The sequence below is a fragment of the Euprymna scolopes genome, chromosome 36, assembly GCF_053919585.1.
Source record: "Euprymna scolopes isolate OS-2025 chromosome 36, ASM5391958v1, whole genome shotgun sequence".
NCBI lineage: Eukaryota > Metazoa > Mollusca > Cephalopoda > Sepiida > Sepiolidae > Euprymna > Euprymna scolopes.
The window spans coordinates 18,615,403-18,640,963 of record NC_136517.1 but is presented as its reverse complement, the minus strand read 5'-3'; the positions used below and the strand labels follow the sequence as shown (position 1 = coordinate 18,640,963).

The following is a 25,561-nucleotide window of genomic DNA, read 5'->3' as shown; positions in this document are numbered from 1 at the left end:
TGTGAATTTTTGTTCCGTCGGTCAAAAGTTTTTAGCAAACATACATACATACATACATACATACATACATACATACATTTTCACTTTTATATATATATATTACTACATAATTACACTTCATCTTCCTAAAATTATCTTGATTCAAAAAAACCACATCCAATTTCAAAAGGCAAATTCTCAATATTATTCTCACAATGTTTCAGCCAATGTAGCCTCCGACCTTCTTCGTGGTCATCTTGTAAAACTTGGAAATCAGTACAGAATTTTTAACAAAACCCTTCATTTAATACACATGGCTAGATTGTTCTCGTTACATTGGCCATGACAAGGTAGAATTCTTAAGTAATTTTTGTTCTTAGTATCACCCGTTATGAGAATTAAACCATCAACCTCCAGAAGGCTACCACTTGTAACATATTTTACTTAACACTTTATCTGTTGCGCCACTGGTTCATCCAAACAATTCTAGTATCCCCTTAATTAATCCAATTTAAACTGTAAAGGACATATTCACTCATGTAGAACCAACTGCCCTCCTCAAGTATCTGAAGATAACAGGGTTACTCAACAAAATTAAAAAAAGCAATAAAACAGTAGCTTATTTAACTTTATAAACATAGACACAGAACACCAGCTACATATATAAAACTTATAACTATTAATGTATATATATAAAAAAAAAAAAAGACTCCGGCATTAAATGAGGTTGATGTGCCGTAAAACCAATCACTCATTCAATCATAATCCAATTTACCAAATTTCCACTACATACATCTACAGCATATTCCCTTTGACCACTGTACACTCATTAACCCTTATCCTCGAGTGATCTCCAAGCCTTGATAAGTGGTGACTCCATTGTAAAAAAAACAAAAAAAAAAAAAAACACCACCTAATCCACCACTCTGAAAGCTGAATAATTAAAATAATACAAGAAAAAAAAGCGGATGTGAAATATGAAAGCAGAAACAAGTTCGTTTGGTTGATGGAAGATTCAATAAACTTGATTGCTGATGTTAATAAGGTTAATCTTTTAATCTTTTTCAGAACTATTAACCGCAATGACCTCACTGAATATATTTCAACACATTATAAGGGTCCACGCATTGTGTTGTCTGCTGCAGGAGGTAAGACGATGACTCTCTCCCATCACTTTTTTTCTTCAGTACTTGTATCGTTTAATCAAGACATTAAAAAAATGAAAATATCAAAAAAATGTTATTATTGTACATATCCGTTTTGAACTGAAGATCTCCGAAAAAAAAAAAATTCACTTAATTTGATCGAGTAGTTTTTTTTTTTTTTTTATAGCGGAAAAACATGTTTTTATGAGAGCGCGTTGAAGGCAGACATCTTGGATTTTTTCTTAACTTTTTGTTTGGAGTTTAGAAACACCAAAAGGAGATAACTCCAGGTAAAGCGCCGACACTCCCTCCCCATCTTTAATACTAGCTTTTTTTCCTAAAAATCGAACCTTTTGCTCAGTATCATAGCAAATTGTTTTTTCGCTGTAAAACAAAAAACTACTTGATGAAATTAAGTGAATTCCACACTTACTAAGAAATGATGATAACTGTACTCTCAAAGATGACTTCCCTTGTACCTCTTTTTTTTTTCTTTCTTTTTTTTTTTTTAAGAGCGTATTGCATGTATTATTAATGGTTGCTGCAGTACCGATTCCAAGGTGGGTTCATGATGATGCCACACCCTTTTTGTCTGACCCCTACAATAATTCTGTAATGGAATTTTGTTTTATTGGAGAAGTTTGGGGAAACTTCTGCCATTAACTAACAAGCAAAACATTATCACTGCTAACCAATGGGGTCCTGGATATGACCTTAAACTATATCCGATGGTGAGGCCCCAGCTTGCGGGCTTTGGGGAGTGTGGAGCCACCCGTTAATTGCTATTGCTTCCAGGTCCATTCTGACCCAGAGTGGTAGTATCTGTTAGGGTCCCAACTATGGGTTTAGTAGAAACTGACTTGAAAAACAAAAAACAAAGATATTCTATTAAAAATTTTTTCTTCAAAATCACTGGATTCAGCATTAAATAACCTGAAAAGGGTTGATATGCTGTAAAACAAAAACAACTAACCAACTAGCTAACCAATGGAAAAGTCTATTGAGCGTGTGCGTACAGCGTGAATGATGTATGGAAATAAAACTTAGCCAGTCTGGCATGAAGACATGCGTTGCATGGAGAGAAATGATTAGAGAATGATATGATGGAGGTGTAAGATGTCTTAAAGACATGTTTAGATCTGATGAGCTTAGAGGAAGATTAAGTCGGGATAGTATAAGGAAACTTTGATGGTATGGTCACATTGAAAGAATAGGTGAGAATTCTTGGGCTAGTGGATGGAGAACAGTTGAGACTGCAGGTTCAGTTCGCCGGGGAAGGTTATGGAAAACATGGGGGGAAATGATAAGAAAGAGGGATAAATAAGTACCTGGCCAGAGATAGGTTAGTTTGGTAGTCAATTTCTACAAAAATAGTCGTCCAACACGTGTCAACATGCAAAACGAACGTTAAACTAAATACGATGATTATATTTATGCCTCCATTACAGGATCGAAAAATGATCCAAATTTTCTCAAATCTTTTGACTTTTTACGTGATTTGTCTCTTCAGTTTTGCTTTGATTAAATTTAAAAAAAATTTTTTTTTTCGCTGGAGGGTTGAGCCTTTTTAAAGAATCCCTTTTATAAAATTTAGAATGTAGATAAATGTGTTGTGCTCTTTTGTTTTCTTTGTTGCCAAGGTACCCTGGGTTGTGACAAAAATAAAAATTACCTCAGTCAAGAAGGATTTCTTCACTGAGGACAAAAGATGGAGAGTAGTATCAGAACAGAAACTACACATACTTTTCTCCTTGCCAAACGGACAAAGAACATGTCCACAACTAATGGATGGTAAAATTAATGCTACGCAGGGTGGTATATTGTTATGCTTATTTTATAGGGACAGTTACAACTCTGGTACTTGTACAGTTTAATGAAGACATTAAAAAAATGAAAATATAGAAAAAAGTTATATTGTACGTATCTGTTTTGGACTGAAGATCTCTGAAAAAATTTCACATAATTTGATCGAGTAGTGTTTTTTGTTTTTTGTTTTTTTAACACGTTTTCATGACAGCACGCTAAAGGTAGCCATGTTTGAATTTTTTAAAACACACCACCGGAAGATAACTCAATTTAAAGCGCCGACACTCCCTCCCCATCTTAAATACTAGCTTTTCTTCTTAAAAATTGAAACGTGTCTACCTTTTGCTCGGTATCATACCAAATAGTTTTTTTGCTGTGGAAAAAAAGAAAAAACTACTTGATAAAATAAAGTGAAAATTATTTTTTTTTGAGGAGTTCATTCTACGTACAATATAAATTTTTTTTTTCGATATTTTCATTTTTTAATGCCGTGATTAAACTGTACAAGTTCCACAACTCTTAATATGATTATGATGGTGTTTTTTTTTTTTATCCTTTTTGCAGGAGTCGATCATGAGAACTTGGTCAAACTGTCCGAACAATACTTTGGTGGGATTAGTGCTGGCTACGAAGGAGCAATTCCTTTAACCAGTACCTGCAGATTCACTGGTAGTGAGGTAGGTATTGTTTGTTTTTTTTTAGTGGTAGTGAGGTAGGTATTGTTTTTTTTCGCAATTAAATATATTTTAAACAATCCAATATGTATACTATTAAAGGTTATCGTCTTTTTAGAGTTTGTTGTGTCGATATGCAAATGGAAACCTGATTGATTGATAGATTGATTTATAGATAAAAAAAGAAAGAAAAAGGCAGTTTACATTATTTAGACAGATTTTTACGATATCAAATTTCAATTTTACGCATGTCTAAAGAATGTTTTGACTGGAAAATTTCAAGAAATTAACTTAAAAACCATTACATAAATATTTTTAAAACAAAATTACCTTGTCTGTTTTTTTTTAATAATCTGCAAAAAGATATAAAAGGTATTCAGCATTATTTCAAAACAAATTATTTTTGTTTAGAAATATGATTTTTAATTATTTTTGTTTAGAAATATGATTTTTAATTATTTTTGTTTAGAAATATGATTTTTAATTATTTTTGTTTAGAAATATGATTTTTAATTATTTTTGTTTAGAAATATGATTTTTAATTATTTTTGTTTAGAAATATGATTTTTAATTATTTTTGTTTAGAAATAGGATTTTTAATTATTTTTGTTTAGAAATATGATTTTTAATTATTTTTGTTTAGAAATATGATTTTTAATTATTTTTGTTTAGAAATAGGATTTTTAATTATTTTTGTTTAGAAATAGGATTTTTAATTATTTTTGTTTAGAAATAGGATTTTTAATTATTTTTGTTTAGAAATAGGATTTTTAATTATTTTTGTTTAGAAATATGATTTTTAATTATTTTTGTTTAGAAATATGATTTTTAATTATTTTTGTTTAGAAATATGATTTTTAATTATTTTTGTTTAGAAATAGGATTTTTAATTATTTTTGTTTAGAAATAGGATTTTTAATTATTTTTGTTTAGAAATAGGATTTTTAATTATTTTTGTTTAGAAATAGGATTTTTAATTATTTTTGTTTAGAAATAGGATTTTTAATTATTTTTTGCCAATAAAATGCAGTCATCATAGTTACTTTATCAAACAAATACTAAATAGCATTTTTTTTCTACAAAATTTCAAATATTTTTCTTATTAGCTATAAAGTGATAGAAGCTAGGTAAAGACTGAGAAAACGGATATAACCAGGTATTTTACCATTATGTTGTTGTCCCAGTGACCACCATATATTCGTTAACACTTATCCTCAAGTGGTCTTCGGACCTTGATAAGTGGTGACTCCCTTGTGAAAGAAAAAAAGTTCTTTGCTTATTTGCTTAATCTGATTTAGCAACTTGTTTCAAAAATATATTGCATGATGATAAAAAAAATAGTCAATTTGTTAATATATGTAGTATTTGAAATCTGCTTAGACGATAAATTTTGAGATTGAGGAGAAATAGTTGTACTTACCTCGCCGTTCAGTGAAATCATTTTAGTTTTTAATTTTCATTTGTTTGCACATTTTTTTTTTTTTTTTTTTGCTAGAAACTTATACAAAAAAGAAATAAAATTTTAGTTGTACGGGACACAACTCTTATATTTTTTAATTTAAAATGAGTTATTTATTTCTCTAGCTGATTTAAAAAAAAAAAAAAAATTTTTTTTCAGTGATTATTTAAAAATCTGGTCCTAAAAAAGTAATCTTTTTAAATAAATTGTAGAGAAATACATTATTATATTGCTAATAACATGGTACAAGAGTAACAAATTAAAAATTGACGAAGCAGAAGCAAATGCTATTTAGGTCTGACTTTGAAGATCTGACACAATAATTTTTTTTTTTTCAAACATAAATTTACTTTTTCAATTCATTTTGCTTTGTAAATTTGTGTATATTTAAGCAAATGTGTTTCTCTCTTTCAGATGCGTGTACGAGATGATGACATGCCACTGGCACATGTGGCCATGGCCGTTGAAGGATGCGGTTGGGCTGATTCTGACAACATTGCCCTAATGGTGGCTAATACGATCATCGGAAGTTGGGACCGTACCCATGGTGGTGGTGAAAATCTTGCTGGGCGTCTGGCAAGTAACTCTGCCAAGGGAAACTTGTGTCACAGTTTCCAGGCTTTCAACACTTGCTATACGGACACTGGACTTTGGGGCATTTACTTTGTTGCCGATAAACTCTCCATCGACGACATGATGTTCAATATTCAGAATGAATGGTAAGATGTCAAACATTTCTTTTCGCTTCAAATGTTGAAATATAATTTACCAATTTTTTGGAGGATGCTGGAGTCATACCATGACGTTTTTAGTTGAACGTACAGAAAACTTCTTTGTGAAATGTTCCATATAATAGTTTTTTCTGATCTTTTGTTTGGTACTTCACCATCCTTATTTAAGGGCGCTTCATATTTTTATAAAATATGAATCTATATATCTATAAAAGTGAAATTTTCTCTGTGTGTACATTTCTCTAGCAAACTACTCTGTCACTTTTCAGTCTAGACTTGAGATTTCACATAAGGGGTATTGAGATTTAGGAAAATCTTTTTAATCGGTTTTCGGCCAGAAATTTGGCTGTCAAGGGGTCAAAGTTCTATGATTTGACCTTTAAAAACTCTACTAAACTTTTCCACCAATTTTGGGTCTGAACTCTTGAAATTTTAGATGTAGGTTACTTAGACATGAATCAAACTTTTTAATTTGATTTGAGCCCAAAACAAATGTTAAGAGGTCAGTTTTAAAAAATTTTACCTTTGCGATCTCTACCAAATTACTCAGCCAATTTCTGGTTTAAACATTTGAAATTTTACATAAAGTGTATTTAGATATACGGCAAGCTTTTTAATTTTTTTTGGGGGGGGGGGGATTTAGCTGCCAAGAGGTCAAAATTCAAAAGATTTGACCTTTGTGGTCTCTAGCAAACTATTCAACCAATTTTGGGTCTAAACATTTGAAATTTTACATAAAGGGTATTCAAACATGCAGCAAGCTTTTTGATCAGTTTTTGGGGAAAAATTTGGCTTCCAAGAGGTCAAAGTTGAAAGAGTTGATCTTTGCAGACTCTAGCAAACTTCTCCACCAATTTTAGGTCTAAACAAAATTTTAGATGTAGGTTACTTGGACATAAGTCAAACTTTTTAATATATATATATGTATATATATATACATATGCACATTAAGTTATAAACAGTACATAGTGCCCGAGCAAAGCCGGGCTAAACTGCTAGTATTTAATGAATTTTAAACAGATGCTTCAGTGTAGATAACGTAAGAATGAGTTAATGAACCCAATTTATGCATCGACCAATATTGAAAGATTAAAAACTTCGGCTGTATTTTTATATTGATGTCTTTTTATGTTATCTTTTTTTTCATCCCCGATGTCGACAGGATGCGTCTGTGTAACAATGTGACTGATTTTGAGGTGCAGAGAGCCAAGAATTTATTAAAGACCAATTTATTACTGCAGTTGGATGGTTCTACTCCAATCTGTGAAGATATTGGCAGGTCAGTAGAATGACAACTGTTATAACTTCTGTTGGATTTTTTAAGAAATGTAGAGTTCTCATTTGTTGCATTTGGATTTCTTTACAGAGATGAGAGCAATTAGTGTAACACAAGTTGCCAGTTCAAACGGCAAAAAACATACCAGGTGTAAATAGTTTTTTAAATAATATTGATTGGTTTTGTTTTTATAGGCAGTGTTGGGAATTTTCGGATGCAATTTTTTAAAAAATAATCTGCATGGAAGAAGTTCAACTGATCAAGACTATAAAGAAGAAAAAACATATTTGAAAAGATGTAAAATAGTGCACATGAGCGCGTGGGAAAGTATTAGCAGCAGCAAAGGGTGGTTGGCTTGTGAAAATATTAGCAGCAGTAGCCGAAAAATGCACATATGCAAATTAGGAAGTGTGCACAAGTTGGCGCAACAAGAAAAATAGAAAAAGGACGCCACATGCTCGGGGAGAAGAAAAATGTGCGTTGAAGAAAATGGATGCGTAAAGTTGAGGATGAGAATGGACCGGCATGCAGTTGAAAAGTGTACGACGGGCAAGATAGACGATGGCAAGAGACTTTTAAGTGGTGTCGAGACGGGGAAAGTAACGGTGATAATTTTAATGCTTAAATGTGATTGTATATTCATTTCTTTTTGCATAGAAAGTGTAAATGAAATAAAGCAACGTTAAAATGTTTCAGGCAATGTGTGTTTTAAAGGCAGGCTTAGATCAGATGAGCTAAGAGGAAGATAATCATTGGAAATGTTTTTTGTCTTATTTCAAGAATTATTGAAATTGGTCTTATTTTCTTTATTTTGTTTTATTTCTTTTCTTTTTTTTTTGAAAGAATTATTGGAATCATTTTAAACTATTTGAAGAATTATTGGAATCATTTTAATCCACAAATCCAAAAATCCTCAACATGAAATATCTCAAAAAAGAAAACACGAATAAACCTAGAACCCCATCCTCCTACGTAGACTCCTACTACCATGTCTCCTTCTCCAACATCAGGGGTCTACGTTCTAACCTTCCAGAGGTTGAAACTCAATTACAGGAGACGAAACCTGACATATTCTTTCTAAGCGAAACTGGAATAGGGCCGACCTAATAATTAATTCATAATTAAAGGATACTCTAACGTAACATCTAAATCTGACCGCCAAGATCGCCACGGGCATGGAATTATTGCCTACATTAAAGATGGCTTCCCATATGGCAGGGATATCTCCAGAGAAGACCCTAATCTACCTTATATGTGCTTCCGGGTTGCACTTGCTTACACCATCGCATTTATATTTTCCCTCTATCGCCCCCACAACAGCGGAGTTACTGTCTTTAAGAGTATATCAGAGAAGATTGACCACATCCTGTCTGCTTATCCCTCGGCTAACATTCACATTTGCAGTGACTTCAATGTCCATAATGTGGAATGGCTGACCCACTCAAATAAGACTGATGATGAGGGGAGGTTCTGTCATGATTTTTGCCATTGCCTATGACCTCACTCAGATTGTTCGCGAGCCCACCCATGTGCCCGATACTACCGGTCAGTATGCAAGCCTTCTAGACCTTTTTCTATCCACTTCCCCTGAGCTATGCTCATGTTCCGTTCTATCTCCTCTGGGATCCTCCGACCACTGCGTCGTATCAGTTAAGAATTAAATATAATAAATCTACAGACATACCTCTCCACCGTACTGTATACTGATACTCTATGGCAGACTAGGATAGCTTCCGTATATTCATATCTGATCTACCTCTCCATTCCATGTTTAAAAAGGATGTGTCCTCTATAGTATCAGACCTGACTGAATGGTTACTTGTAGGCATAGACCAATTCATACCATCCAAAAAATTCCAACAAAAACCTAACAGCCAGCCATGGTTCTCCCCTGGATGTGCTGCTGCCATCGCACACAGAAATCACTTTTTCCATAGCTACCAATGTAATAGATGCACTGAAAACTAAAGCTGCTTTCAGGACCGCCAGCAACCACTATAAAAGAGTAATAAACAATGCAAGAGAACTATATGCTCAATCCGTTAAATCCAAAGTTGCTGAGCAGCGGCTTGGTTCCCACCAGTTCTGGCAAATAGCAAATAGGATCCTGAACAGAAACGTGCGTTCTATCCCAACCATTATCAATGGACCAGAGGTCATCTCGACAGCATCCGATAAGGCCAAACTATTTGCCAAGAACTTTGCAGCAAATTCTACCCTATGCGACGAAGGCCATCAACTCCCTGTATTCCCTCCTATAACAGACAACACTCTATGCAACATACAAATATCTGTGCATCAGGTCGCCAAGCTAATCAAGAACCTTGACTCCAGTAAAGCAACTGATCCTGATGGTATTCCAATTATAGTGTTAAAAAAAATTACAACCAGAACTTGCCCCCATACTTACCAAACTGTTTAAGCGTTGCCTTAAGAAGAAGTGCTTCCCAATACCCTGGAAAACCTCATCAGTATGCCCTGTATTTAAGAATTCAGGTGATAAGTCATCCCTCTCTCAGTACAGACCAATAAGTCTTCTGTGTGTCATGAGTAAGTTGCTGGAACCCACAATAAATAGTCAACCACCTCAGCAGAAATAACCTTCTTAGCAACACGCAATATGGTTTCCGTTCTGCTAGATCTACAGCAGCTGTGCTAACGGTTATATCTCATAGGATTAGCGAATCTCTCGACAAAGGCTTCATTTCTAGGGCAATTGCTCTCGACATATCAAAGGCCTTCGATAAGGTTTGGCATAAAGACCTACTACACAAGATTTCTAGCTACGGTATAACTGAAAATGTTTTCTTGATCATTAAATCATTTCTCTGTGATAGGCTCATAAGAGTAGTGGTTGATGGGCAGAAATCAGAGGCCCACAATATTAATGCTGGTGTCCCTCAGGGGTCCATACTGGGCCCAACTCTCTTCCTGATCTACATTAATGATCTCCCAAAACACATACTAAAATCCTTCGTTGACATCTATGCTGATGACATGACCATCTATGGCAACACATCAAAGGCCGTAAATGATGATGTTCTCTCTGATTCTCTCTCCTCTGATCTTGAGCGCGTGGTATAGTGGGGAAAGAGGTGGCTGGTTACCTTTAATGCATCTAAGACCAAGCTCCTATCTCTACATCATAAACGCTCTGATCTCCATCTGGCATCAATTAAAATGGATGGCTCTCGTCTAGGGGAGGCCCCATGTTTTGATAAGCTTCTGGGTTTGACCTTTACTCCTGATCTTAAATGGAACACATACATCAAATCTGTGGCCAAGGTCGCTGGGAAAATCGTGGGATCCTTCTACCGCTCCAGAAGATATCTCACTAATGATGCAATTCTCTATCTATATAAGAGCCAAGTACATCCAAAGATGGAGTACTGCTGCCACATCTAGGCGGGAGCTGCTAAAAATAGCCTATCCTGCCTTGACAGAGTACAAAATAGACTTTGTGGCTTGGTGGGGGATACCCTTTTCTCTACTCTGCAACCTATTTCCCAAAGAAGAGACGTAGCAGGCCTGTCTTTGTTCTATCATTATTTCCATAGCAAGTGCTCGTCTGAGCTCCATTCTTTGGTCCCCCCTCGCCAATCTTTTTCAAAAAACACCCGATTAGCTGAAACCACCGTCAATAATTTTCCCCACTCCTTATCTGTGCCTAAATCAAAACGTAGATTCCACGAACAAAGCTTCTTTCTTAGAACTGCATGCCTGTGGAACTTTGTTCCGCTTGCCTGTTTCCCTCCCGACTTCAACCTGGATGTCTTCAAGTCCAACACAAACAAATTCCTGATGAACCGGTCCCCTAAGTAATGACACCTTATCAATTCTCCAATACTATTGCTACACTATCTCATTGAGTACTGTACACACAATAACCCTTATCCCCGAGTGGCCCTTGGGCCTTGATAAGTGGTGAACTCCATGTAAAAAAAAAAAGATTTGAAGAATTATTGAAATCATTTTAAACTATTTGAAGAATTATTGAAATCATTTTAAACTATTTCAATAATTATTGAAATTGGTCTTATTTTTTTTTTTTTTTTTTTTAAGAATTATTAAAAACATTTTAACCTATTTTGTGAATATTATGTACTGGATACGTTTTTAAGTTGTTTAAAATTTTATTTTAATTTTATTTTTATACTTTCATAAACATTTTATTATATAAATTCAAATAAACATTTTATAATTTCATAAATATTTGTTATAAAATTTCAAATAAAATAACTAATCTTTTAATTATTAAAAGCGCAAATAAATACTAATTGTTATTTTATTTGTATAATTTAAATTTTTTTTGTATATTTTTCAATAATTTCCTTTTTTTATATTTTATTTCAATAAATCACGTCGCAATAGAAATACCGAAGAAAAATAAAAGTGAAGGAACAGATTTGCCTTGTCACTGCTTTTGTTAGCAGCCACGAAATTTCTTTTGCAGCTGATGTCTTTTTCTACGAAAACATTAAAAAATTTTATTCTTTACAAAATTTTCTTAGTCATTTCGATTGATTTTGTTTTCTAATTTTATTTTTTTAGACAAATGCTGTGTTATGGCCGAAGAATTCCTTTGCCAGAACTTGATGCCAGAATTGATGTAAGTTGAAAAAAAAAAATTTTTTTTTTTTCATAAATTAAATCAAGTTATCCCCCCCCCCTCACTTTCTCAACCTCATGACTTAATGATGAATCTGCAGTGTTGTTTGAAGTGGTTACCAGATAAGTGCTATGGAAATTTATTCCAAATGTTTCCTCTTGATGCATTTTTCTTCTTTTTTATTTTTTTTTTATCGATTTCATCTTACCTGCTACCTCTTCATCTCTTTTCTGTTTTTTTTTTTTTATCTATCCTCTTTCTCATTTCTTCATCAATTGATTAACAGCAATAGAAAATAAAACACTGCTTTTTTTTTTCCAGGCCGTCAATGCTTCCGTAATCAAAAGTGTCTGTACAAAATACCTTTATGATCGCTGCCCCGCTGTTGCGGCTATCGGTAAGTCAATTGCTATCATTACAAGAGAATAGACATTTTTTTTTATTAAATATCATTTCATTATAGTTCTCTCTCTCTTTCTCTCTCTCTCTCTCTCTCTCTATATATATATATATATATATATATATATATATATATATATATATATGTATATATATATTCCCTCAGTTTTAAATGATTTCTCCTTCACTGATTGGGGACAAAAACGGTGAAGTGTAGTTCACCTTCTGTTTCTCTCCCTCTCTCTATCCATCCATCTCTCTCTCTCTCTCTCTCTCTCTCTCTCTTTTTTCCCTTCCTTTCTCTCTTTCACTTCCTATTTCCCTTTCTCACCCCCCTCTCTCTTTCTAATCTGTCTCATCCTATTTTAGTCACCTAAATTACTTACAATGAAAATAGAAAGTTATTTGAAAATTACTGCTAATTAGAATAGCACCAGCAGGAACTGGTAAAACCTTCCTAATTAAATTAATTTTGACAGCGATTAAATCACAAGATGACATAGCCTTATCTCTTGCTTCATCTGGAATAGCTGCAACCTTACTATCAGGTGGTAGAACTACTCCTTCTGCTTTGAAATTACTATTAAACATTCAATTTATCAAAACTCTCATGTTCAATATCGCCAAAACATCCAGTATGGGAAAAATATCACAGAAATACAAACTTATTGTTTGGGATGAATGCACAATGGCAAACAGAAAATCACTTGAGCTTCTTGATCGATCCTTACAAGGTTTTTGTAGTAATGTCAGACCATTTGGGAATGCAGTAATTTTACTTGCAGAAGATTTCAGTCAAACGTTACCCGTAATTCCACGATCAACACCAGCAGATGAAATAAATGCTTGCCTCTCAAATACTCTACTTTTTGGTGCCATGTGAAGACATTAAACTTAACTCAAAATATGCGTGTCCAGCTGCAGAATGATCGATCCGCAGAGATATTTTTGCATCAATTGTAGTAAATTAGGAATGGAAAAGTGTCAGCTAATCCGAGTTAAGGGCAAATTTTGTTGCCTCATAACTTCTGTAATTTAGTTACATCAAAAGAGTTGATAAAAAAGGTTTTTCCAGATATTCAAATTAATTATGAGAATTCCAGTTGACTGAGTGAACAAGCTATTCTTATAGCTCAAAACAAAGACGTCCATGAGCTTAACAATATTATTCAGCTTAAAATTCAAAGTGGAGTAGTCACATACAAGTCCGTCAACACTGTTATGGAAGCAGACGAAGCGGTTAATTATCCAACAGAATTTTTGAATTCACTAGATTTGCCAGGGATTCCACCGCATGTACTGTAATTGAAAATTGGCATACCAATTACGTTGCAAAATATTAACCAACCCAAGCTTTGCAATGGCATGCAACTTGCAGTAAAAAAATTAATGAACAACATCATAAAAGCAACTATCTTTCAAAGGTAAAGATGTCCTCATTCCACACATTTCTATAATTCCATTGGCTACACCATTTCAATTTAGGAGATTGCAGTTCCCAATTTGATTGTCGTTTGCAATCACCATCAACAAAGCTCAGGGACAATCTTTACAATTGTGTGGCTTACAGCTACACACTGACTGTTTCTCACATGGAAAAAATTTTTTTGTGTGTTCTAGAATTGACAAACCAGAAAATCTATATCTGCTCAAAAAATAGAACAACACAATATATTGTGTATCCACAAGTACTGGGAAATTAAGCATATAAGAAACATGCATTTTTGGGGATTTTTTTTACATTTCACTAAATTAAGCCACAACAACGCATAACAAGGTACAGCTAGTATATATATACTAGCAAAGATACCCGTGCTTCGCACGGAGCTTTGTTGCGCACTCGGGTACCAAAATCTGTGGGCACCTTTCCAGTAAGTTGATGTTGTAAGAGCAACGATTGCATAAGGTGATTAACATTTTAACTACCTCTTGTAGTGACTGAAATTCAATCAGGAACTTCACAAAACATTTTCATCAAAAAGGAAGGTTACTTGATGTTACATAGTAAATTTTTCATTGAAGTAATTTTCAACTCTTGCTTAAATTTTATCTTGCACATTCAATACTAAAAACTTACCACAATCAGATCATGTCAGTTTTTCCTCATATCCATTTCTCGAACTTTTCACTGAAGAGCCTCAGGGTAAACTACATTTCTGCTGCTTTGATTTGGAGCCAGAATGTAGAGTTTTTCTGAACTTCCTGTCCGGCTGATGGAGACGTAGAACATACCGTGACTGAAGCAGTCTGATGTCAAGTCTACGCCAATGGTGTTAAATGTCTGACCTTGACTTTTGTTTATGCTCATTGCAAAACACACCTTCACAGGAAATTGGAGTCTCCGGAATTTAAATGGAAGTTCTGAGTCCGATGGAACTAAGGGGATCCTTGGCAGTAGAACGGTTTCGCCTTTGTAGGGACCACAGGAAATGGTGGCCTCAAGTACATTGGTGTGCAATCTGGTGATAACACATCTGGTTCCGTTTGTTGTTTTTGGTGGTTCCAAGGATCGAAGAATCATGATTGGCGATCCAATTTTGAGATTTAAAATGTGTGGAGGCATTCCAGATATCTCCAAAGAGTTTAAAAACTCCACAGGGTAGTGAACAGCTTCATATTCATTAGTAGCCGAATCAACTGACTTGTATTGCTTTGTGTCTCCTGGAAATTCATCCATTATTGAATTGTTCAAATGATTCACATTGCTGTTTAATGGCGAAATAATAGCCCTCTCAGCAAGCCAATCCGGTGATTTTCCATTGTTTTGCAGGTCTGGGTACACTTTGTCTTTCAGTTGCTTCTGATTACCGACACATTTACCAAGCGCAGTTGGAATCTTAATTGTGTCAGGTGAAGAAGTGATAGGAAACTGACCATTACCGATTTGGAGAAGCAATTTTGAGAAGTCTGCTGCAGCTGTGTTATCAGAGATATAGGCTCTCATATTAGTAGTCAGTCTCTTCACTATAACGTGCCTCCAGAGATAGGATTGTTTCAAACTTGCATTGACAATGTTAGCCCTTGTGCCATTTTTAACCACTGGGAGGATTTGACGGAAATCACCGCAAAATAAGGTTGGAATGCCACCCATGGGATTCTTGTTTCCTGTGATGTCTTGCAGTGTTCGGTCAATTGCTTCATAAGCACTCTTGTGCGTCATTGGGGCTTCGTCTACAATGATTGCAGAGGTGTCTCTAATTACATTTGCCAAGGCTGAGTTACCAGTAATTTTGCAAACTGGCTGATCTATTCGATGAGTATCCAAGGGTACTTTAAAAGTGCTGTGAAGAGTGCGGCCACCTTGTAGTAGAGTAGCAGCAATGCCACTGGATGCTGTTGCAAGCACAATCTTTCTCATGGATCTAATCTTTGCAAGGATCAAATTGATTACAAAAGTCTTGCCCGTACCACCTGGAGCATCAAGAAACATCATGTTTTTGTTCATTTCACCTTGTGCTTCCAACATTGCCATGAATGAATTGTAAACTTCTCTTTGAGAATCGGTCAGTTTTTTTTGCATATTTTCTGCTTGTAGGGAAAGTTCTTCAAGATTATAAGTAACTTCACGTTGATACTCTCTCACGAGTCTTTCATCTCTCCCTTGCGTTGGTGCAGGTAATCCATAGCTTGCCAATGGTTGACCGCACATAAGGAGAACTTTTTCTTCAATTAGACAAAGAGTTTTATTGTAGATGTCCTCATTAAAATCTGCTTCTGGATTGTTAACTTCTTGCCTGTATCTGTGAAGAATGTCTTCAGATATTACATCACGAAAAGCCATCCAGATCTCAAGAGGATTTCTTGGCTCACAGGCTGTTAAAATTATCACAAATAGGCTTCGCAAATTTGAAGGTGATTGAGTGGCACTTGCCTCTCCTACTGCTTGATGCAAGTGATGGTCATTTTCTAGAAGGCCTTGAGCAAGGCACGCTGCTCTGTATGTTTCAAACACCTGACCATTGTATGCTCGCAAATTTTGAAATGAAGTTGGACCAGCAACCTCATTGAGCAACAGGCGTAAGAAATAACACTCCCCTGCTTTTGGACTAATCGTGTAGATTCTCCCAATGCATGGTGCCTTCCATACATCATCATTTTCAGTACCTTCAACTTGTACCCCACGCATTCTTCTCATCCATTTCTTTGTCGATTTCTTCCAAGTGTAAAACTCAGGGACTTCTACGTATTTGAGACCCCTTGCAAAGTCATCCTCATGGCAGAGTTGAAAAAATGCTGTCAAAGTTGTGGCAGGTGGTGGACCTTGGGCTCGTTCCAGAGCAGTATCAGCTGAGAACATGACATGCTGCCCATTTTCAAGATGAACAGAAAGTTGTACAATTGGGGGGAAATGTTCATGGATGGAATGTTCCAATATCCTCCAGGCCGCCTCTGAACTGCCGACATACCTTGCATTCTGGAACTGCTGGATCTCATCCACAATGTGACTTTGTACTTGGCCTTGTTGGTTAGCTGCTCCATCAGTTCTTTGTAGTTCAAACACTGCTTGATCACATCCTTTATTCACGTATTTGAGGACATATTTGATGCTTTGGATCGCGCTGCAAATTTCTACGTTAATGTGAGCGTTGAACTGCTGAAGGAGGACCTTTTTGTACGGAACAATCCACTGGTTTGTTATTTCTTGATTAACATACCGACCATTTCTCTTCATCCTTATTGTACCAGTCTGGCCTCCATCTTCTGGTTTTCTTCGCCTGTACTTGGGGTAAGAGTCTTGGCCTTGCTCGGTACACTGAAGAAATTCTTTTGGGTATTTTTTGGAACATTTGTTGTCAATCATACATGGACAATTTGGATTAAATGGTCCACAAGGTCCATGCACCATATGTGCCATCACTTTAGCATGAAGATCAGGATCTTCCTCTTTGTCAGGGATCTCTGCAGATATGCAGAGATCCATTTTTTCTGGTAGAAGTTTGTCCTCTGGGGCCTGCCAGGTGAGGATGTGTGCATGCGGCAGTCCTCTTTTTTGATATTCAATACTGTACAGGAAAGCCCTCAACCTGCCAAATCCTCCCTTTTTAATAAATTCAAGTAACTTTTTTAGCTTCTGCCTGAAAACCCTGGCAACAATATCTGGACGATCCTGAGGGTCTTGCCCTTGAAGACAATTTTCTGTAATTTCTGTCCACTTTGGATTTGTTGTGAACGTGATGAAGAGGTCGGCTCGGCCCATTTGCCGAACATATGCCATGGCATCACTTTGACGCTCAAACATGTATCGAGGGCCTCCTGTATAAGTTGCCGGAAGTACAACTCGTTGACCAAACTGTTCTGGATTCCCATCCTCCCTAAGAATTGAATCTCTCAAGTTGCTATAATTGTCAGCTCTCAGGGTCTGTTGCTCACGCCTCAGGAACTGTAAACGTTCTGTTTCAATCTTGCAGTACACATCCACCAGCCATTGTTGAAATAGCCTTCGGTACCAGAGAAAATAGTTTCCAGGCCGAGTCATTAAATGGTACGAATAAAATTGCTGTTGGGTAACTTTTCGCCCATTGGATGCCTTCATGTAGATGTTGTAAGATGGAGAACCATAGGGGTACATTAACGGGTACATTAAAGTATCGTAGAGGGGATGTAGTTCAGAGATCCGTTTTAATGTATCATTTCTAAAACGCAAGACAATATCCCGGTTAGCTGTTGGTTCATTCTCCATTAATATTCCAATCTCATACGTTGTTGTTGGAGCATTGAATCGCCGTGGATGCTCTTCTTGCGGCCTTCGGTCTTCCCTTATGACAACTTTATGTTCTACCAAGTGTTCTTCTTCAATCCTCTCCTTTGTTGTTTTCAGCTGACAAATAAAGCTGTTGTTCTCATGTAAAAATTCAGTCAGACTTTGGAGAATGTCTCTATTGAGTCTACTGTCACGTCCCCGATTATGTAGTTCCTCTTCCAGACTATCCAAGAAGTAGACTTGAATAAACTTTGCTGTTTCATCTTCAGGTGGTAAAAGACTCCCAATCTGGTGGCAAACCTGGCCTCGAATTCTAAAAGAAGGATTCCACCCATGTACTGCCGCAATTTTGTGACCAAATGATGTCATTGCAAAACAATTGTTATAACTGCGTAGATTTTGCAGAAAATCTTTAGAGATGGGACCATTGCCGGAGAGCAAATCTTGAAGCAACTGAGGCAGTGGTGGAAAGCTATCAAGCACAACTTTGCCAGAAGAACAACAACAACCAGGGGTTTCTCCTTTAAATTTTACAGCTGAGCAATGTTGACATACTTTGTCCATTTTTCCTATATCAGCTGTAGTGAGAGAGTCATTTTTGTTGTAGAGCAATCCTTTTCTATTGCAGTGTTCTATTTCATGGTGTCTCAAAGCAGTCATTCGTTGTCTAGCTGCCTCGTTTTCTGTCAATTGCTGGGGCAAAGTCATACTCTCTCTCCATGCAGCCTCTCGTTGTTGCCCTTGGTATAGGCGAAAGCTTCGTTGGGTTTCCGATTCATTCTGATGTCGTTGAGCCACTCTCAACTGACCTTGTGTACGTCTACTTACCTCATATAATTCATTCGATCGTAATATTGCTTCTCTTTCCAGTGCATATCTTTGCCTTTCTTGAATTTCATCTTGTGATGAATTTAACCGCCTTACAGCATGTCTAGTTCTGTCAGCTTCACGTTGGGTTTCTCTTTCCAAATCTGACAGTCTTGCTCTCCTTTCTCTTTGACGTATCCTGTTAAGTTCTAGACGTCTTTCTCTATCTGAATTGTTTTCATTGGAGCGAATTGCAGCAACTCTTAGTCTATTAGCTTCCAATCTTTCCATTCTTTCTTCCTCACTTTCGTTTCTACTTCGTTTGGGTGGCATAATTTCGGTTTTAAACGGAATTGTTTAACGATATTAATGATTGTAAATTAATTAAGCGTAAAGGAAATGTATACTAACTGAAATGGACGAACTATAAATAATATTTCTGAATAGTACAATTATAAACAATTATATTGTACCTATTTACTATGCCTCCCCACGGGACAGAGTTAGACACCAGGGTCGTTTTTTAACGTGGAGAAAAGGTACAAAAATAAAAATTGTCTCAGTCGTGAAGGATTTCTCCTCCACCGAAAGAGAACAAGAAAATGAAGTGCAGCATCTGAAGAACAGATACTACACTTTGATCTTGACCAAAAGGAATGAATAAAAGCGACCTACGTGTGACTCATTACTTCCGGGTGTAAACGTCACAGTCTAAAAGTAATAATTAAAAAAAAAAAAGTAAATGTAAAATAAATGTAATACCAACTTAGGTTAACTAAGTAAACAGTACAATTAAAACAGTTCTATTAAAACAAATAATTACTAAGATCTAGGTAATTGTTAGTCTCATTGTTATGGTTTTAAAGAAAAAAATGTGTAAAAAAAGTTCTGCTTTTGTGAGTACGTGTATTTCTTTTAAATTACATAACCTTTTTATTTTATTATTTATATCTCTTTTAAATTTATATATTTTGTTAGTAAACTGGAAGAAATTCAGTTGAATAAAACCTTGTTCGTGTTCTTTACGTTAAACTCATATTTTTATAAAAGGTTCATCCGGTTTAAAGAAAGCACTAAGTTTAAATAAGACTGGAAATAACTAATTCAATATATAAATAGAAAAATGAAATAAATATAAGCTAGTAATAATCAAAATGTAATAAATTATTTGTAGTTCAAATCTATGATAAGACAGGCTTTCGAAATAGGCTCGACCAGAAAGATTAAATTGGAACGAAATTATAATCTCCGTGCCATTTTCAAAACAACCCCACAAAAGTAACGGTATCCTGCAGTTGGTTAAATGACAATGGTTGTAAGAAAAATGTAAAAGAAAATGCGCTTATCTGTTTATTTTGACCTGTTTTATTTAATTAAAAAAAAATTGGCTATAACTAGAAGAGAGCGTTATGTTTTGGGGGTTGTTTAAAAAATAGAATGGAAATAAAGTTAGTTCCGTTTTAATTGTCTTTAATTGCGGCAAGCGCTAACAAAATCGAAAAATCACTGTTTACATTCGAAATGTTAACTTTTATAGGTTTACAGGTTTGCTGACAAGGCTGGGGGTGTTTAATACAATTATTTTACTAAATTGATTTTTTTCATTTAAAAATAAAATTATTTCTTTTTTAATAAAGTTTTATTTTAAAATATTTGTTTTTGTTTATTTATATAAAATTACGATAGTTGAATTGTATTCTTTCAATTATATTGGCAAGTAAAATATAAAAGATTAAAACGGAACGAAATTGAAATTTCCATTACATTTTCAATACAATCCCAAAACATAAAGCTTTCCTCGCCAATGAATTGTTTTGATAATATACGTAAATCGAATATAAAATTAAATGAAAATATATTAAATAATTAAATGTTAAATAGATTTTGTAAATAGTACAGTTGAAATGATTAGAATATTTCCAATATGTAATAAGGTCGAGGTAATTAGTTAAAGAGATTTAATATAATGTGATATGCAAATGAGCATAAGTCATTCGATATGGGGGTGGTTTGTAGACTAGTATATAAAGAAATTAGGCATAGATTCTTATGTCTCCTATAACCGAAACATCCTAAAATGGGTTCTAATGTTTCTCTACCAGGAAAAAAAAAAAGTCTATTGCATTTTTTTTTTTTTTTTTTTTTTTTTTTATGAATGAGAATTTCTTTTCATTTTAATCAAACGTATACAACAAACGTTTTTCAAAATGTTTCTCTTCAGAGGAGGGAGACCCCCCCTCCCCAGTACCTCCCAATGCGGTCATCTGATGACTGAAAATTGTGACTGTGATGCCTGAGAATGGCTTTTTGGCAGCTGAAAAGTTTGTGTCTCTATTGCATAAATTGTCACATGACCTGCAATACTCTACATGGTCCTTGATTGTGCTCATCATATCACTCTAATAGCATCACACCCACAAACAATAAAAACAATACTGCACTTTGTCGTATTAATCACATGCTTATATTAGAAGGCGGTGCTAATGATCGATAGGAAACAGATTATAATGCATCATCAATTGCAATTCTGGCATCAAGGAACATTATTTTTTTTTTATCAAATAGGCAAATTTTGGTGTTTGTCCAGCATTCAACCTAATTAAAACAAAAATACAGAAGAATCTTTATGATATACATATCCATCAAAGAATGAAAATTTCATATTCCAAAAATCATGTAAAAATTAATCAAGTAGTTTTTTTTACTAAAAAAAAAAAATCAAATTTTATGAGTGGACGAGAGTTTGGGTTTTGATCCACAATATTATTTTAAATGAAGGGAGACAACTGGATTCGAACTATCAAAATCAGTCCTGCAGCCTTATAATGACTACAATTTACTATTAAAATTGCTAAAATCTTTAAAAACATTATTTTCAAAATAAAAAAAAATTTTAAAAACTACTTGATCAACTTTATTTGGAGTATGACATTTTAGTTCTGTGACAGATATTTTTTTTTTTCTGTATTTTTGTTTTTTTGATTAGGTCAAATTCTGGACAAGCGCCCCAACTTTTATCCCGATAAAATGTCTTTATCAACGATGAACTCTTTACATCCTAAGAAATTAAAAAATATATTTCATCTCTAATTGTTATTTCACAGCAAGCAATCACAGACAGTTTCATTTTTTATATGATGCTCTCAATCAGCTGCTGCTGATGCTATCAACTAAATTATAAACGGTACAATCATGTTGACACACCAGTTCTCACCAGATCACCAAAGTTACGCAAAGTTGACCCTGGCAGTATCAGATGGTTGAATATTTGGGATGGCGAAGCGCTGTATGTACCACGAGGTAAAATACCAGATTGGAAAACAGGCATAGTCTATCCTTCTCTCAAGGGTAGACGGGCCTCTCTTAAGCTATGGTAGGCAACCCATCTAGTGATGGCCCTGGCGAAGCATCAAGTATTCAACTACAGACAAGATTTGAATTACACTGCAAACATGTGTAGTGAGTTCAATCTCGGCTGCGGCCGCATGTTATGTTTACGTTATAGACTAAAAAATGTGTTATTTATACATGCATTGAAATGGAAACAATGATTTATACTTTATGGTTGATTGCTTTACCTTCTTGTCATTGCAGGTCCAATTGAACAGTTGCCCGACTACAACAGGATCCGTAGTAACATGTTCTGGACTAGATTATAAGAATAAAGATGGTTAGAAGAAAACCCGTTGCACGTGAATGTTACAAATGGAAGAAATCGGAGTCCAGTTTCACTCAAGTTTTGTCTGTTTATTTTGTACAGGAAAAGAGATTGATCAGCCTCTTTTTGTAGCCAGGAATTGAAACAATAAAAAAAAAAGAAAAAAATACTTTTGTCTTTATTATATTTACTACCCAGTCGTAAAATATGCTTCAATATAGTTTTGTAAATTCACCCTTGCTTGTTTGTCCGTTCGTCTGTCCACACTTTTCTCAATAACTATGCCTTGGAATTTTTTGAAATTTTACACAAACATTAAACATGATGAGTAAAAAAAGTAGCAGAACGGATTTTCTGGGAAAACTCTGGTTGATCCCCTACGGGTGCCTTTCGGGTTAAAATGGCTAAAATTAACACTTTTGTGCTTATTAAAAAAAAAAAAAAAAGTTTGATGCCTTGGATTTTTATAAAACTTTCTGAAAAGTTGTAACTAACTGATTTCTATATAATTTTGTTTGTCTATACTTCACAATAACTCTTGGGTGTGTCCCTGGGGCTCTTTAAGGGCTAATAAAAACACTCCATTTTTGGAAGTATTTTATCATATTAGTCCAAAATTTTCTGTGTATGTCTATTTAGCAGTTTTGCATGGTGCTGAACTTAGTCATTTTTTTATGCCTGGTTCATTTTAATTCATGCAGATTTCATATTTATTATTAAAGAGCCAATACTCCATTGTATTGTATTTTATTGTATTATATTTTACCTAATAATACATAGTAGTGATTTCAAAAGTTGAAAAAAATTTCAAGTATCTAGACCAAAAATTGACAGGAATTCGATAGACCCTTCCTCAGACAGACATGGTCACTTTCATATATATATATATATATATATATATATATATATATATATATATATATATACGAGTAGATGTACCTGGCGTTGCATGTAACATTAAATTCCTTTAAAAAAAATGAAGTAAAAAAAACAGAAGGAAACTGAGATATGTGTATGTGAGTATTATGTTTTTTCTAAACAGTTCACTTTTTCTAAGTAAAGAAAAAAAATATGTATATATATATATATATATATATATATATATATATATATATACTCTAGCTGAGATCGAGACCAAAAGCAGTGAGACAGTGAGTCAAGTACAGTAACCATGAGGCCAGCTTGCCACGATCTTTAAAAAGTTTTTTTAAACCTGCTTATTCTTAACATAAGGAACCTGTCATGTGAACACAACGGAAGTATGTTAGATGACTATAACCTTTCAGTCCTCTTCATCGTAGATTTACCCAACTTTACAGCCAATAAAGTCCCATTAACTATTTGACTTTAAAGTTTTGTTGTGGTGGAGATTTTGACTGAATTTCAACTTGTAATATTTTCAAAATTCGATAGATGCAGCTGATGCTAAAAAGGCATCACCACATTATCAAGGCCAAGAGGCCACTCAAGGATAAGGGTTAAAGAGTGTACAGTAGAAATTGGACAATATAGTAATCATTAGTAATGAAAATTTTGTAAATTTGATAACTTATATGGAACGGCTCATCAAGAACTTATTTACGTTAGACTAGAAGACAACCATATTGTAGTCAGCCGGAAAGCAGGAAAACGGAAGACAATTCCACAGGCGTGCAGTTCTAAGAAAGAAGCTTTGTTCATGGAATCTACGTTTAGGTTTAGGTTTAGGCACAGATAAAGAGTGGGGGGAATTATTGATAGTGTTTACAGCTAGACGAGTGTTTCTTGTGAAAGTTTGGCGAGGGGGGACCATAGATTGAAGCTCAGTCGAACACTTTCCATGAAAATAACGATACATCAGAGACAAACTCGCAACATCTCTTCTGTGAGATAGAGGTTGCAGCGAAGAGAAAAGGACATCTCCTACGAGGCTACGAAGTCTATTTTGAACTCTATCAAGGTAGGACAAGTCCTTTCTAGCAGCTCCGGCCCAGATGTGGCAACAGTATTCCATCCTTGGACGTACCTGGCTCTTATATAGATAGAGAATAGCATCAGCAGTGAGATATTTACCGGATCGATAGAAAGATCCCACCATTTTTCCAGCGGCCTTGGCAACAGATTTGATGTACGTGTTCCATTTAAGATCAGGAGTAATGGTCAAGCCCAGAAGCTTGTCAAAACTTGAGGCCTCCTGAAGACGAGAGCCATTCATTTCAATTGATGCCAGATGTGGATTAGAATGTTGATGATGTAAAGAGAGAAGCTTGGTTTTAGATGCATTAAAAGTAACCAGCCACTCCTTTCCCCATTGTACTACGTGCTCAAGATCAGAGGAGAGAGAATTGGAGAGAACTTGGTCGTTTACTGTCTTAGATGTGCTACCATAAATGGTAGTGTCGTCAGCATAAATGTCTACAAATGATGTAAGGATGTGATTTGGAAGATCATTAATGTAGATCAGGAAAAGAGTCGGGCCCAGGATGGACCCCTGAGGGACACCGGCATTAATACTGTGAGCTTCTGATTTTTGCCCCTCAATCACTACTCTTATGAATCCATCAGAAAGAAATGATTTAATAATTGAGAAGACATTTCCAGCTATACCATAGCTAGCGATCTTATGAAGTAAACTTTTATGCCATACCCTATCAAAGGCTTTAGATATGTCAAGAGCAATTGCCCTAGAAAGATTGCCACCGTCGAGAGATTTGCTAATCCTATGCGATATAACTGTAAGCACATCTGCTGTAGATCTAGCAGAACGGAAACCATATTGAGTGTCATTAAGAAGGTTATTTTTGTTGAGATGGTTGATTACTTCTGTATTTAACACAGATTCTAGCAACTTACTCATGACGCACAGGAGACTTATTGGCCTGTACTGAGAGGGGGATGAGCGATCACCTGAATTCTTAAATACAGGGCATACTGATGAAATTTTCCAGGGAGATGGGAAACTATTCTCCTTAAGACAACGTTTAAACAGTTTTGTAAGTATGGGCGCTAGTTCAGGTTGAAGTTTTTTGAGTACTATAATTGGAATACCGTCAGGGCCAGTTGCTTTACTGGAATCAAGGTTTTTGATTAGCTTGGCAACATCACGTACAGATATACGTATATCACATAGCGTGTTTTCTGATACAGGAGGAAATATTGAGTTTTCTAGTTATTAACATTTCCATGGCATAACTTTGGGAATACTTTATACAACATGGAGAAGTAAGATTCAGATGAGACTGTGGTTCATCCTTATGTTGTCAGGCAGAGGTGTGCATCTCGTGACTTCTGTTCTTTTTGACATGTTTTGCTCAAACTATGGATGGAAATATTCATTA

General features: G+C 35.1%; 1 protein-coding gene across 1 annotated transcript in view; it reads left to right on the top strand.

Moving 5' to 3' along the window:
- LOC145260376 (mitochondrial-processing peptidase subunit beta-like) overlaps positions 1-22,413 on the top strand; it is a 47,687-nt gene extending 25,274 nt beyond the window's left edge. Inside the window, exons 6-12 of the mRNA XM_080118322.1 lie at positions 1,048-1,127; positions 3,495-3,607; positions 5,478-5,782; positions 6,957-7,073; positions 11,622-11,679; positions 12,001-12,076; positions 22,181-22,413. Coding sequence (XP_079974448.1) covers positions 1,048-1,127; positions 3,495-3,607; positions 5,478-5,782; positions 6,957-7,073; positions 11,622-11,679; positions 12,001-12,076; positions 22,181-22,245 — 814 coding nt within the window. The 3' untranslated portion in view covers positions 22,246-22,413. The remainder of the gene's footprint in view (positions 1-1,047; positions 1,128-3,494; positions 3,608-5,477; positions 5,783-6,956; positions 7,074-11,621; positions 11,680-12,000; positions 12,077-22,180) is intronic.
- Positions 22,414-25,561: the final 3,148 nt, after the last annotated feature.